Source organism: Colias croceus, chromosome 9 (assembly GCF_905220415.1).
Source record: "Colias croceus chromosome 9, ilColCroc2.1".
Classification (NCBI taxonomy): Eukaryota; Metazoa; Arthropoda; class Insecta; order Lepidoptera; family Pieridae; genus Colias; species Colias croceus.
This window is the reverse complement of record NC_059545.1, coordinates 5,435,322-5,449,890: the sequence shown is the minus strand read 5'-3', so window position 1 is coordinate 5,449,890 and position 14,569 is coordinate 5,435,322. Positions and strand designations below refer to the sequence as shown.

The 14,569-nt window shown below is 32.2% G+C and overlaps 1 protein-coding gene across 1 annotated transcript in view; it reads left to right on the top strand.

Annotated features, from left to right (window-relative positions):
- LOC123694183 (regulating synaptic membrane exocytosis protein 2) overlaps positions 1 to 14,569 on the top strand; it is a 102,215-nt gene that overhangs the window by 60,749 nt on the left and 26,897 nt on the right. Inside the window, exon 4 of the mRNA XM_045639530.1 lies at positions 13,131 to 13,245. Coding sequence (XP_045495486.1) covers positions 13,131 to 13,245 — 115 coding nt within the window. The remainder of the gene's footprint in view (positions 1 to 13,130; positions 13,246 to 14,569) is intronic.

Here is a 14,569-nt window from a genome sequence, read left to right as displayed (position 1 = left end):
ATGGAATATTTAAACGAGGATCGGATTCACAGAAAATAACGTCTTAGTATCTTTCATCTTTCAAGTTTACTTTGCAATCTGTACGTAGATATTTTGTATTAATATGTATTTAACCGTTTTATTGCTTTTACGGTAACCAGATAGAAAGCTCTCACAAATCAAATACTATCTCCACTGAGAGTTATATAAATTAAATATAGTAATTAAAATATGATCAGCAGTAACATTTAGTACGTGCAATTATAGCTTACAACTTTATAGTTTATACCCTCAGTATAATCTCCGTATTAAACTTGTATTGCGAATGTTAACTACAGTTGTTGCTTGTCAGGTGACCCATTTCCTTCTCCCCTTCTGTTGCATAAATATTCCTCATAACTGCGTAAAATCCTCTATAAAAGTGAAAGTCATCTTGCCTCTTTCCTTAAGTAATAAAATCGTAAAGTGAAAGCATTTGAACTTCCTCTCATCATTGTAACTTTTTTATTTACGCGAGTTATATTTTACAGACCTGTATGAAAATTTAGACAATAAAAGCCTGTTGGAAGCCAAGCCCAACTTGAATTTTATCAGATCTTCTAAAATAGCAGTTATATTGAGATTATGAGCATATGACGTTCTAACAAAGAATAAACAAGTAAAGTAACAATATCGGTACATTTTATGAAAGCTTTGCCTCCTGTGTTCCTCCGCATTTGTTTGTCTGTTTGCGATAAATTACTGCAACTTTACTAATACCAAGCAACGGATTTTTATGTGTTCACGAATAGCTAGAGTGAAGCATAAACTTATAAGTACAGGCGTATGATTCGTTAAGAATTTTGATTAGAACAAGCACCAAACATAAAATGGAAAATTAAATTTTGATAATATTTAACCCCGGAGTTTCAAACTAAAACGAAGATGTTAGTAAAATGGAAATGTTCAAGATATGAAAATAAACGATTATTATTAGCATGATGCACAAAGGCGATACAATACGGGCATTCTGTGTTTAGGAATCCAGCGTCATATATCCTCATAACGAGCGTTTGTACAACACTCTCAAGTTAATTGCATTACTGGGCCAACGGGCAGCGAGTCTGATTCAATCTGGGCTGAGCCGAGTCGCATTGTCCTCCATTTTCACAGTAAACTCGTTTCAACAAACTTCCTGGAAAAGTAGTGCTCGTGTAAGCCTTTCATTATAAGTATCAATGGAACGAGATTTAATTATTCAAGACTAGCGTATGGGGATATAACAGATCATCCCTAATTTATCCTTAATATTAAAAATGGGAAAGCGTGTTTGTGTGTACGATGTGTAAGATTTTTTGAGATGGAAATATTTATGAGGCAGGCGTCTAGATAGTGGCAAAGGCTATTTTTTACCAAGGACATAACATCTCATTTTCATGTGAAAATTATTAGACCATGCAGGCGAAGCCACGTTTAGAAAGCTAGTAATAGTTTAAAGATGAGAAATGGGGAAATTAATGTACTGCTCACTAGATATTTTTACACATCATTTATTTTTTGCCAAACTTAATAAAATTATGAACATCAGCAGAGTAGGTACTAAATACTTACTTATTTTATGATTTCTACCATTCTGCCATGTTGAATGGAAATACGTAGGATTCGTTAAACCGGATGAGAAACACATACATAAAGATATGTGTCGAATTGATTGAACCTTCTTTTCCTTTCGGAAGGCTTACTGTATTCCGTTATAAGAAACAGTCCAATTAATTCGAACCAACAAATCCAAAATAAATGTGCCGTATTAATATAATTGGGTAACGTATGAAATAACTTGATTCACTAATTGCTTCAGACCTTATGAAAGCTTATTCCTTCGTTCGGCCAGTATGGTTTTAATCTCGAGCTCTATGGACATTTACTATCTAGCGAAATAGACAACTATAAAGGAAAATATAAAAAGGTGCTTGCGAAGAGTAAGCTTTATTATCATAAATTGTTTTTGCCAGAGATGACACACTCATATTCTTGTATTTATGGTACCCCATTCTGATTACTAACGATGTTCTCGCACGTACTTCTCTAGTTTAACGCGTTCATATGATCTAATGTGGTCTTTCATATATTGTTATAAGAGCTTGCAGTTTAGGTATGATTAGATAGGAAAGGGTGCATAGTTTAAACAAAATTCAGTAAGGAGAAAAAATTACAATCGTGCAATATACTTGTTTAAATACATTTTATCACGTTGGAGGATCTTATGCTAAACTTTGAAAGTCAAGAATTTTTCAATTAGTTTTCAGTACTTAATTGGACCATATTTATTTGTATATAAAATGAGTTGTTCGTCAATTTTCCTCATTTGAATAGAAGCTAACAGAAATATTGGCGACCTTCATAAATTGAATTCTAATTAATCCTCTGGTAGTAATGAGAAAATATATTTATTTGTGCGAAATTGAATTCTTTATACTTAGTCTTTATAATTCCAACGGTTAATACGTCATGACATGCCATTGTCACAGCGTCGTACGTTGAAATACGTTTAGAAATCCAACAAACAGGGACATGTTTAATAATATAATAGGCAGTAGAGTGTGCATAGATAATATTGTTGAATGTAGCTCGTTCCGTGTTAGCGGCGTGTGCTTATCAGCGTGTCAGGTGAGAGCTACGCTCGTAGCGCTTCCTGCGAGATGAATTAATGCTTCGTCGAGCAGAATCGACTTTTAGTCCGGTCTATTTACACATTCAAGTTTACATAAATTCCCATAAAGCTGAATATTGGCATAGTTGTTCAAAACATCATTATAAAGAAAATCTCAAAAGTCCTCATCGTTCCGAGGTGTGCTAAAAATTTGGCACGGGGTCAAAGGTCAAAAAAATGAGTTTTTTGCGATTTTTAGCGAAACGGTGAGTTTTTTCGCAAAATTACCCCAGTACAAAATTGTAGATCACAAAATTCTCTACAAAAAATATATCAATAATTTTTTTCCTAAAAGCCACCATTTTGGAGATATAACGTTCCGAAAAGTTGGATCAGTCGTAATCCCTCTATTTTGCACACGTTTCCACGCCACCTATGAGGTAGTGTACAAAGCGCGTTTTTTTAACGTGGTTTCCCCAGTAGGCCTACTCCACGGGTCTGCTGAGATTTTATATGTTTTAAAACTATTGCAAAATCTAATATATAAAAATCAATGCCACTTTTCGTTGTAATTCCATAACTCGAGAACGGCTGAACCGATTTCGATAATTCTTTTTTTATTATATTCCTTGAAGTACGAGGATGGTTCTTATGTAGAGAAAACGTTAATATGTACCACGGGCGAAGCCGGGGCGGACCGCTAGTAATATTATATATTATAGTGGGCAAAAACAACGGCGGTGTAATTAAATAAAATACTTAAAATAAAAAGTTAGTCGTCTGATTCATAACTGTCCAAGATTTCTGTTTCTTCTTCTTCTTGATCTTCTTCTCCTTCTTCTTCCTGTTCATCCTCTTGTTCTTCTTCTTCTTCTTGTTCTATTTCACACGTAAACTGCCCCAATAGCGATTCCTGATCGGTATCAAACGAATCTTCAAGAGTTGGTGACTCAACATTCGAGCATGATCGGCCTTGACAGTGTGTGCATGCCAGGGAACAAAACAGTCCAACTTTTCTGCAACCACATTTTGCACTACACCCTTTCTTGCAGTTGCAAAATATTGTGTTGAGAAGTTTCTCAGGTGCTGGTGGAAGTAAAGTTTGAACTGGCTCTAGTGTATTGTCGATCAACTTCCAACCCCAGTCTTTAGGGTCCAGCTGATTACCAAGCCACACTTGAACTTGGTAATATACCCGAAACAGATGTTGATGAGCAGCTACTGAGGTTGGAGGAAGAGAAGCTAAGTTGACTTGTTTTTTATCTAAGCAAGTGGTTTTTTTGGGGGCTCCGTACATAGCAAGAAGAAATTGAACTCCGTTGGTGATAACATGTTGTTGAGTTGAATTACTATTTTTAAAAACTTCAGCACATTGTAGTAAATCTTTTTTTTCAAACATTTTGAAAACTGTTGTTTTTCCTCTTTTGTAAAAAGCAGATGTCGTATCGCAGCCAGTTATTGCGTGTAGAAACAATACATGATTTTGACATTTAGGAAAATTGGATAAACTGTTTGATGAATATATTTTCGATTGATTTTGATACCTGAGATTCTCGTAGTTTAACTTATATTTTACATAAGCAAGTTACAATAAATAATAGCGAACTTATTTTAGTTCTATTACACCTTTAGTGACTTTCATATGTGGCGTACGTGTGCAAAATAGAGGGATTACGACTGATCCAACTTTTCGGAACGTTATATCTCCAAAATGGTGGCTTTTAGGAAAAAAATTATTGATATATTTTTTGTAGAGAATTTTGTGATCTACAATTTTGTACTGGGGTAATTTTGCGAAAAAACTCACCGTTTCGCTAAAAATCGCAAAAAACTCATTTTTTTGACCTTTGACCCCGTGCCAAATTTTTAGCACACCTCGGAACGATGAGGACTTTTGAGATTTTCTTTATAATGATGTTTTGAACAACTATGCCAATATTCAGCTTTATGGGAATTTATGTAACCTTCCTCCTGATTTTAGGCTTAAATAGACCGGACTATTTATCATTAAATATTTTTCTCTACGCGTTTATATATTTAATCCCGTATGCAGTATTAGCACGTGCGATGAGTACGTGTTTTGTATTTATATTCCTAGGACTATTGCGTAAGATGCGAATATGTATGCGGTATTAATTTGATTCTATGTGGAGATAAAGGACTTTAATAGAGAAGATTTAATAGACTATATATAATCATCTACACGGCGAATGTACTAAGTAAAATAAATTACCCTCAAATACGATATCAGCTTCTTATTATAGAAAGACGGAAGGATTAAGAGCTTAGGATTAAATACCTTTGATTGTAGTATCGCGTGTCGTGTTGCAAAGCCATATTACGCTATCACAATGTCGTTTTGTTTCGTTAATTTCATTTTAAGTTCACATAAAGGTTTTAAGATTTTTCTTTTATGGAAATATACATTGTGACACAATTTTATCCTACGTTGGTATTTTGGTAAATCCGAATGACGGGGTAGATTCAATAATGTTAAATGAATACATAACTATATAGTGATTGATTAAACAAATATGAATGCTGTTATTGTCAAACCCGTTTATTTTCATGTGATTTCTTCACGATACTCACATTAAAATGATGCCCTGAAGTGGTATTCTCAATTTTCCAAATTACCCGATATCCGGAATTCCCCGAATGCACTACAATTTATTTATATTTTAACTTTAAAATAATATAAACATTTTGTTCTATTTTATTCATGGTAGAGTCTATTTCTAAAATTGTATGTAATTTTATTCCATTACGAATAAACCTAACTAATAATCAAACAACAAAATATATACCTACGAAAGAGCTACGTAGCGTCGTAGCGCTACGCAACAATAGTTGCCGCAGTACACGTGCCGAGCGAAATTATTCTTTTATTTAGTATTTTTATGTAGTATTGATAAGGTTTCACCTTATATAATTGATCAATTATTATTATGAAAGCAAAAGCGAAATTGTTTAATATCACCTTGTTATCACTTTATTAATAATTACATTAATATACATCTTTCATTATTTTATTAATCATAGCTTATGAATACAATTTCCATTAAATAAAGAGGAAGCCTACTTAAAATGATTAAGAAAGTACATAAAAGCTACACAGACGTTATAAATAAACAAGCTGGGTTCTCCCAGGGAATAGCGAATTGTCCTCGTTTAAATTAAATATAACTTTAGATAACTTTTTATAGATACTTCATCTAAACGAAGGGTGGTGGGGTGTTTGTTCGGGTGGTCCGATGTTGGTGGCGTCTCCTTTGAATACTCTATCAGCGCATAAAATTGCATAAAGCTTCATCAAACAAAAACAAAATCGATTCGTTTTATTAAAATTCTGCCTTGAGTGTATAACGAGTTTCCTCCCGTATCTTTTTTATGTGTTAATATGTTGTGTTGATGGGAATTGTGAATTGATAATAAATTTGAGATTAAAAATTATTTACGGGGGTTTTTGATGATAATTTATTCATAGTAAGTATACTGGATGTGTCATAGCGTCAATAGTAAACATACATGCAAACATACAAACGTATAGATGCAGCAAAAAAATAGAATATCTTAATTATGGAGTCGAAAATACGTTGATTGTTGCCAAATTCATATCGTTACTTATCTGTGTGGATGACAAAGACTTCGAATATTCATTATAATAAATAAAGATCTTTTGTGCCGAGCTCACGTGACAGAAGTGAAATTTCTTTGGCAAGATTCGAAGATGCCAAATAGGTCGCATTGATCCATGACGTATTGCCATGACGAGATCTTGAAATTTTCCTAAATTGTACTTTAGTTAAAATTATATATTTCTAAGCAAATTTATAACTTTTTTACTACCTTTAAGTTGTGCATCTTACTATTGAAGTTTTCTTTTTATTAATTTCATTTTTCACCTCATTAAATTGCTGTTTTCAGTTCTTTATACGATATTAAAAGTAATAAGCGTCCCGCTATCTCGCTTCACTTAAGAAAACAAGAAAAATAAACAAATTAAAGCTCCTAGTGAATTTTAAATAAGTACATATTAAATGCATTTAATTAAATAATGATCCCTTAACTCTTAAGTATACGTATGTTTCCATATCTCAAATACACGTAATAAATTGTAAAATAATAACTTAATTCCGCAGCTTCCCTCGTTGATAAAAAGAAATCTATGTGCTTATCAACTGTTGAGACAGTTACCTACATCATAATTCTTATACAGATCTGAGCAGGTATTTTTTTGCGTGAAAAAGTAACAAACATCCATAGGTACATTGTTACAAACATACGATTTCCAATTAGTTAGGAAAATGTTTAATGTATTTATTACAGTTTACAATGTAACGAAATCTTTAAAAAATGTGACAAAAGGTATTGCAAAATTGTTACTTTGAAAGTCAAACTTTTGCAAGAGTTCTTTGAAAATTACAAAAAAAAAGTTAAATTTGTTTGGACTCTCTTGTTACAGACGGGACAAAAACGTATACAAATTTATTACTTGTACCGTTTCAGTGAAATTTTGTATTCTTGTTTAACTTTTGAGGGTTTCATTCGTTGGTTTCATCAGTACCTACTAAATAAGTATTCCTTAATCTAACAGTATTATATGGATGGATCGCGTAATATCCTCTTGCTAAAATCTTATCCTATAGGCTAATGTATAAGAGTAAAGACGATAAAAACAAAATCTTAGAATAGATTGTTGTTTAACTTTATCAAAAATAAATTCGGTTATAAGCACGAAGCATGGATAATTCAAAGAGAATCCTTAACCCAGCTCGTTTCGGCTCGTAATTTATTCGGTTCATTCTCTTGGAACTTTTTCAATTTGCATCATCTTACGTTGCAACAATGGAATTTTATTGTGGAGCTTTATTTAAATTTTTTCACAACCCAATAGACACGAATCAATATTTTCGACAGCTTAAAATCCATTGAATCGTGCAGCACGGATACAACAACATCCCGAGGGCAAAACTGTGCATTTCATGCGTTTGGAGTATCAAATTAAATTGTAACTTCGAGCGTGAAATAAAATGTAGATATTCGTTATATTTAATTTGGTTTTGTAGTTCCACTTACATCATACTAAATCGGATAAGCCGTTTCTGAGATAAGCGTGCACAAACATACAGACAAACAGACTAAATTTTATTTAACTACAGTGTTGGGTTCGGGCTCGATTTAATGAATTTTTTTTTACTATTTTAATTGTACAGATATCACTTTTCTACAATTTTAATATATATGTATTGATAAATTTATATTTCAATAGTATACCTACCTAACTTATGTAGGACCCTGTTCAAAATTTGTTGATCATACAATTTGCATTTGAATTCGCGAGGATTAAAACTCGAAGTTATTTACTTTATCTAATAAATTAAGTAATTTACATAAAAACGTACTGGCGCCAAGTCTCAGAGAATTAAAGTAAATAATTCACTGTGAACAAAGTTTGGGGAAGCACTTGAGACACATTAGCGGCCTTTTAAACAGTTAGGGTAAACAATGTTTCATATTCTTTCGAGAGTTTAGTGAGGAAGTTTATTTTATAACGTCAAATCCGGAATAGCATTTCAGTCTGCTTCCGTAGAAGGTGAACTAACAAGTTTATATCGAGGCTGTGGTGCACTGCTGAATCATGAATAGGTAACAATATCGGTGACATTGTAAACGCTTTTAGTCAAGCATAGCCACTGTATGACATCGGTGCTTCCGATGTGATATAAGTTACATGTCGACTTCGATCAAAGAAAATAAATAAACGAACGCTTGAGAAAATGACGTAAACGGACGAGGTTTCCAAGACTTGACTATTGAGGTACTCGTATATAAATATTGAGCGGGTTTTCGAGTCTTTTTATTTCTTAGTGAGATAACGATACTTTTAACATTATATAAAACATCTTTCCGTTTTGTATTTGCATTAATTATCTCATGGGATTTTATGATTTTTATTTTTTATTTTACTATGCGTCAATTTTTTTATTAATGTATTAACTTAATAATAACTAATACTGTATCTTAAAATTATATATTAAAAACAAACGAATATTTATCTAATGGAAATTCATCTGAAAATTCTAAAATCTTAGATATCGTTTTAAAGAAACGTTCAGCACCTATTGAGAGCTAACTGCACCCCTCTCGGACTTCCATTTTATAATTCCAAGCCTTTTATTTACATGCCAAAGAAAATTACAACTATTAAAGAACAAGGGTGTAAAAAGGCTATTAAAACGGAGTTCAGTGGAAACGTTGCCTTTTCCTGATTTAGATTTATCCGTCTGCGTGTTCCGGGCGTTCAAACTGTCTTAATGTGATTTGGGAAGGGTAGCGCCGTAAGATGAAAGACCACGCGAAACACTAAATCACTGAAATTAGTTTTTTTCTCTTTCTCTACCCTGTTTTTGCTTAAAGTTTATTTGTAAAGGTATATTCACTGTTAATCTTTGGAAAATTTGCTCATGTACAAATTTAAATCCAGTTACAGTTTCGTTTACAAACAACTTTTTATATTTTTTGTTTGATTTAAATTAATTATGCATCCGAATACAAAACACAAATATTTTTGAACACTTATACATATTAAAATGGCTTTTAGTTCAAATATACCTCAAAATGATTAATTAACGATTATTTTCATACAATATTCTATGGGTTTATAGGAAAATTTACATGTAGTAACCTATAGTTATAGGTCAGAGTCATGTTATTAGGTATATTAGTATTGTATTAATTGTTATTATACAGTAAAAGATCACTCATTTGATATTCCCTGTTTCTTTGTGGTTACGTATTGTCATGTAAAAACTTGTATATTTTGCGCTTGCGTGTTCAAAAGTATTCCCCTGCGCTACCATCAAAAACTCATTAGGAGTTTCGACGAATCAATGTTCTACTATAACTTTTAATTGCAACCTTATGTACAATTACATGGTAATCATTTTATTAAGATATTTAATAAATAAAATTACGCCTGACATTAAGATTACGAAGAACAAATGAGTTTTAACTATCATTTAAACCATAATATATTTCATGTGTGGTTTTCACTTAAAATACGGAAATGGAATACATAGAGTGTGTAACCTTACCAAGTCATAGATAATATAACACTATATTAGTACTTACATGATATTTTTGCCTTATATTTACTACTAGGTACGAGCTCAGCGTAAATTTTGATAAAATATTTTTGCACCAACCTCGCGTGGAAATGTCCGAGCGTGCGTCAGCTTATCCACACAAAAATTATGATTGCTTTTTTGCCTCCGGTATCCACGACTAGAAATATTTAAATTTCTACTAAATCCATTTGAATAACAATGACAACAAAAGGTCCAATTAGCATAATTGTTTTAAACCTTCACCGCAAATCGTATTAATAAATACGCACTAAGAAATAACCATAATTACTGTTCTGCTTCTCCCTAGCTTTTCCTGGGTTTCTATTCATATAAAATCATGACTAACGACGTCTTATACGGTCATAATTGGAATGCATGCTCTTGTATCACAACAGGCGGGTCCACGAGGGGACAACAAAGGAACGTAATTACTCGTCACAGACACGCCTACCCGATTGCTCTCTTATTCGCTTTTGTTTGAGCTTAAGAAGCATGACAATGGACCTTACAGTCATTAATACACATATTTTTGCCAGCGCTGCTAACGGCTTTTAACGGCATTGAAACTTTTATGCATTTTTACATCTTTACACAAAGGTTTTTCCAAACTGGAAAATATCTCTTTCCTAAATCGACATTCTTATCGTATAAGACCTAAGTTAAGCATCCTCTAGATAACTTACAAATAATTTTATGAAATCAAAATGTTCTATAAGTAGGTATTTCAGTTAAATTAAAGGCAAATAGAAAACAAATATACATATATGTATTAATAAATTATATAAATTGTAGGTACGTTATAGTGATGAGTTGTAGTATTAACCATCTTATTTCTTAAAGCTAGAAATGTATTAATAGAGGCTATGGAATGGGCCATAATTTTGAACAATTCAATTTCCAATAAGGCTAATGGCGGTAATGTAGATTAATGCAAACAATAATTTAAGCAAGTTTTAGTTACAAAGGCCTTATAGCTTAATCATATTAATATAGCGACAGGCGTAAAGTGTTTATCAACAGTAATTAAGAGTTGTAATGTTAATATGGGATAAGGCAACAAGTGGGTCACAGGCAGTGCCTCCGGAGCCTCCCTCCCTCACCCTCTGTGAACGTCAGCGGGTCATGACCACGGATTGTTCATGACCTACTTTGCCGCAAAAATCATCTACGCAACCGTATCTACGAAATTAATATGGCGGATCAAATATTAATTGAACCCTTCAACATTCTTCTTTATGCCGAATTTTATTTTCATTATGTTGAGAATTTTTTCAATCACAAAATTAAACAAATACTTTTTATTATGTTTAGAATTGAATTTCACAAATACCTGATATAATTAATCCGAAAGGGATTTTTTTTATATACAATACCTAACTGAAATAAAATAAAATAAAAGTAAATAAGGATTTTCGTATTCCCCAAAGACCTACATAAAATAGTTTATCTTACAATATTTGGGCAGCTTTTTTTTATAATTCAGACCATAAAAACGATTTTATGAAGCTTCACTCGAAGCGTATCAAATCGTATCGATAAGTTATTGTTCTCCAGATCACGTTTATATCGTGTAACGTGTTACATCTTTTGTCTCGCTAGAAATGAATCATAAAATATCTTTATTACTTTTGTACAAAACTGTTGCTTTCATTCAATCTAATTTGCGCTAATTAGGTAGATTTCATTAATCTAAATTCTAAACATAGCAATAACAACTAAGCTCTGTATTTAACGACGACGCGACGATAATAATAGTTTAAGAATTTTATATGCATACCGCATATAAAAATTGGGTTGCTTGTTATATTTTTATTTGGATACTGTTTAATAAAATTTTCTTGTTATTAATGCATAGATATGAAGACTATTACGTGAACTGAAATTTCCATCGATGCTCTTTATTCTCATTAAATTCAACCTGCAAACAATTTCGCAAAATCCACGTAATATAACAGCGCCGAGCTTTAATACTCTCTGCAGAATATTTTTCGCTTGTTACATAGATCCTCGCATCATGGAACGGTAACATAATTGCAACAGTAAACTTCGTTATCAATTTACCCTCAGGCAAAGCGGTAGATACGAACGCGGTGGTTTTACTAGCAAAATTCAATAACAGAAAGTACATTGGGCCCTTGTGGTTGTCACTAGACTATACGTTTGTGAGGCTGTCTACGGAGCTTGTCATCTCCGTGATTCAATATTCACAAATCCATTGTATTCACTACAATAGACACAATTAAGCAAACAACCATCTGTTTCGGAGCTCATGCTGATTTCAAAAGATCGTTACAACCTCATGTTGACAGGTTATTATATCTACCCAGCCAGTCCTTTATGACTGAACTGAATTATGTAAACGTATTACACGTTTATCATTTGAATCAAGAATATTAGAATCACATATATGATACGATCTACACGATACATCGCCTAGTTCCCCACAAATAATTGTGTTGAATATAAAACGTGGTTAATATGAGACCGACGACCGTGTCAGTGCTTTGTATACAATCGTTTAAGCCTTCTGTTTGTCTTCATAAAGCGGCTTCTCAGATATGCACATAACACAAATCGCGTTGTGCGTTGCTGACGCTGTGGCCGCATAGAATATGCTCATAATCGCGAGCCAGGCCGTAGCAATAAAACGCTTACAGTTCAGTTTGGGAGACGACAATATTGATTTTCCCCCGACTGATGTACTTCGTTCTCCATCTGTTGCTCTACATGAAATTTACGACGATATTACCTTGTCTTTATTTTAGTATGACGAGTTATATCGCTGTAAGACACTTTTCAGGACACGAACTCTTGCATAAAATGTGCTTTATCATTACTACTTCGCCTTTTCGCTACAAAGTCTTGTTTTTCACATCTTTTTGTAGCTCTTTATAGGGTATACTGTAAAGAGCTACAAAAAGTATGTATTATAACAACATGTTAAAAAAACATGTTAAAATGTACAATATGTATTGTATAGGTATTAGTTATACGCAAAGATATATTTATTGAAAATTGAAAATTTCATTTTTAAAATAGGTACCTAAACAAAGTTGTATTTATTAAATTTATAATAAATATGTCTGGTCCCCGTGTATTCCTCAGATTAAAATATTGCGATATCAAAGATACGAGTAAATCTACTCCCTCTCCTATAATATACGAGTAAACATACGTATACTTATTATACACTAGAAAATTATATTTTGAACATCTATTTAATTAATTGAATATACAACAACTTATATACAACAACTTACGCTTTGAAAAACAAATTTTATTATTTATTTTTACCATTCTCATTCCTACCATGATGTTAATGTGCCATGTTAAAAACAGCCTAAAGGCAAACCCCTTGTCATAATATATTTAACTGGTGACAATGATTGCAGATGGTGGCGGCAGATGAAACGACAAACGCGGTTTCAGGGCAAATAGACAATCCAGGCGCATTCGGGAAATTGCGTCAAACTCTCTCATCATCACTTCTCACAGCACAAGACAAAGGTGAAACTATTTTATGTTCATAATAATTATATTCTGTGAATCGTACTTAATAATAAATCTATTAAATACGATTCAGAAGGACACAGATAACTTTTGGTAAGAGCTAAAATATGCTTATAATAAAATATGCTTTAAGCTAACAGTAAACATTGATTCTGTACTAAGGTAGTAAACTATTATTAAGTAATCTGTAACCTTACTTTGGCTCAACATTAAGTATTTAAAAATAAAGCTGTAACGTGGAGTTTAGGTTTGTAATGGTCCTTCAAGTATTGCTCCATAAGCTCTTTACTAAAAATCGAATAATTTGTTATTTTTTAATTCGCAGGTACGTAATATTAAAAGTTAAATAATAATTATATGCACAGAAAACATAATACTATACTTTTTATGCATGACCAATTAACGGCTTTTAATTTGTGTAAATAGCATTACACAAATTGAGAGCTGTTTCCGGTTAACAATAACACTTTTTGTATCTATATATTATCTATAAATTAACCATTTAATCTAGGCCTTTAAAATATGATAACTACTTACTGTAACTATTTTTATCTCACACATTTCCAATAATTATTAGAAATACGTATTCAATTTAGTTTTAATTAATTATAACTAAAACCGCAACAAAGTATTATTATAGCAATAAGCTTTTACGCTGAAATTGGTATAATGGACTCGACTATTCAATTTGGTTTCAAATTAGTTGCAATGTAAAATATTAGAATTATTTAAATGATAAAATGAGTACGAGTATTTAATGATGTCTTATTCTCATGCCCGTTAATTAACTAAATAAACATAAAAAATTAAACAAAGTTGTTCCGAAAGTGAGGTTTTAATTAAAATTTATAATTTGCAAGCGGCTCATCCAACAGGGTATCTTTCATCGTATGTTTAAATATCGAAGTTGTTGAAAAGTTAGGACAGACTTTACTGCTTATAATTTACATTCGTACATTGAATTATGAATAATTTTGAAATACAAAACTTAGTATAATCCTTTCGACCCCTTTTAGGGTCTTTGAAGGATTACCTTCACGTCTAGTCACTGATGTTTTATGTTGCAAACAAATATTTTGTACGTTGTCAGTTTTCAGTCTTGTAGGTAACGTAAGGTTTGTTTGAAAATAAAAGTACCTACTAGACTGAATGGGTTAGCCCGGGCAGAGCCGGGACGAGCGGCTAGAATATAATAAATTATAACAAATTACAAAAGTAAACAATTAATATCTCATTACTTGTTTTAAATTGTTTCATACACATAAATGGTTTAAACAAAATTAACAAAATCATAAAACAAACACAATGTTTGGAGAAGAAC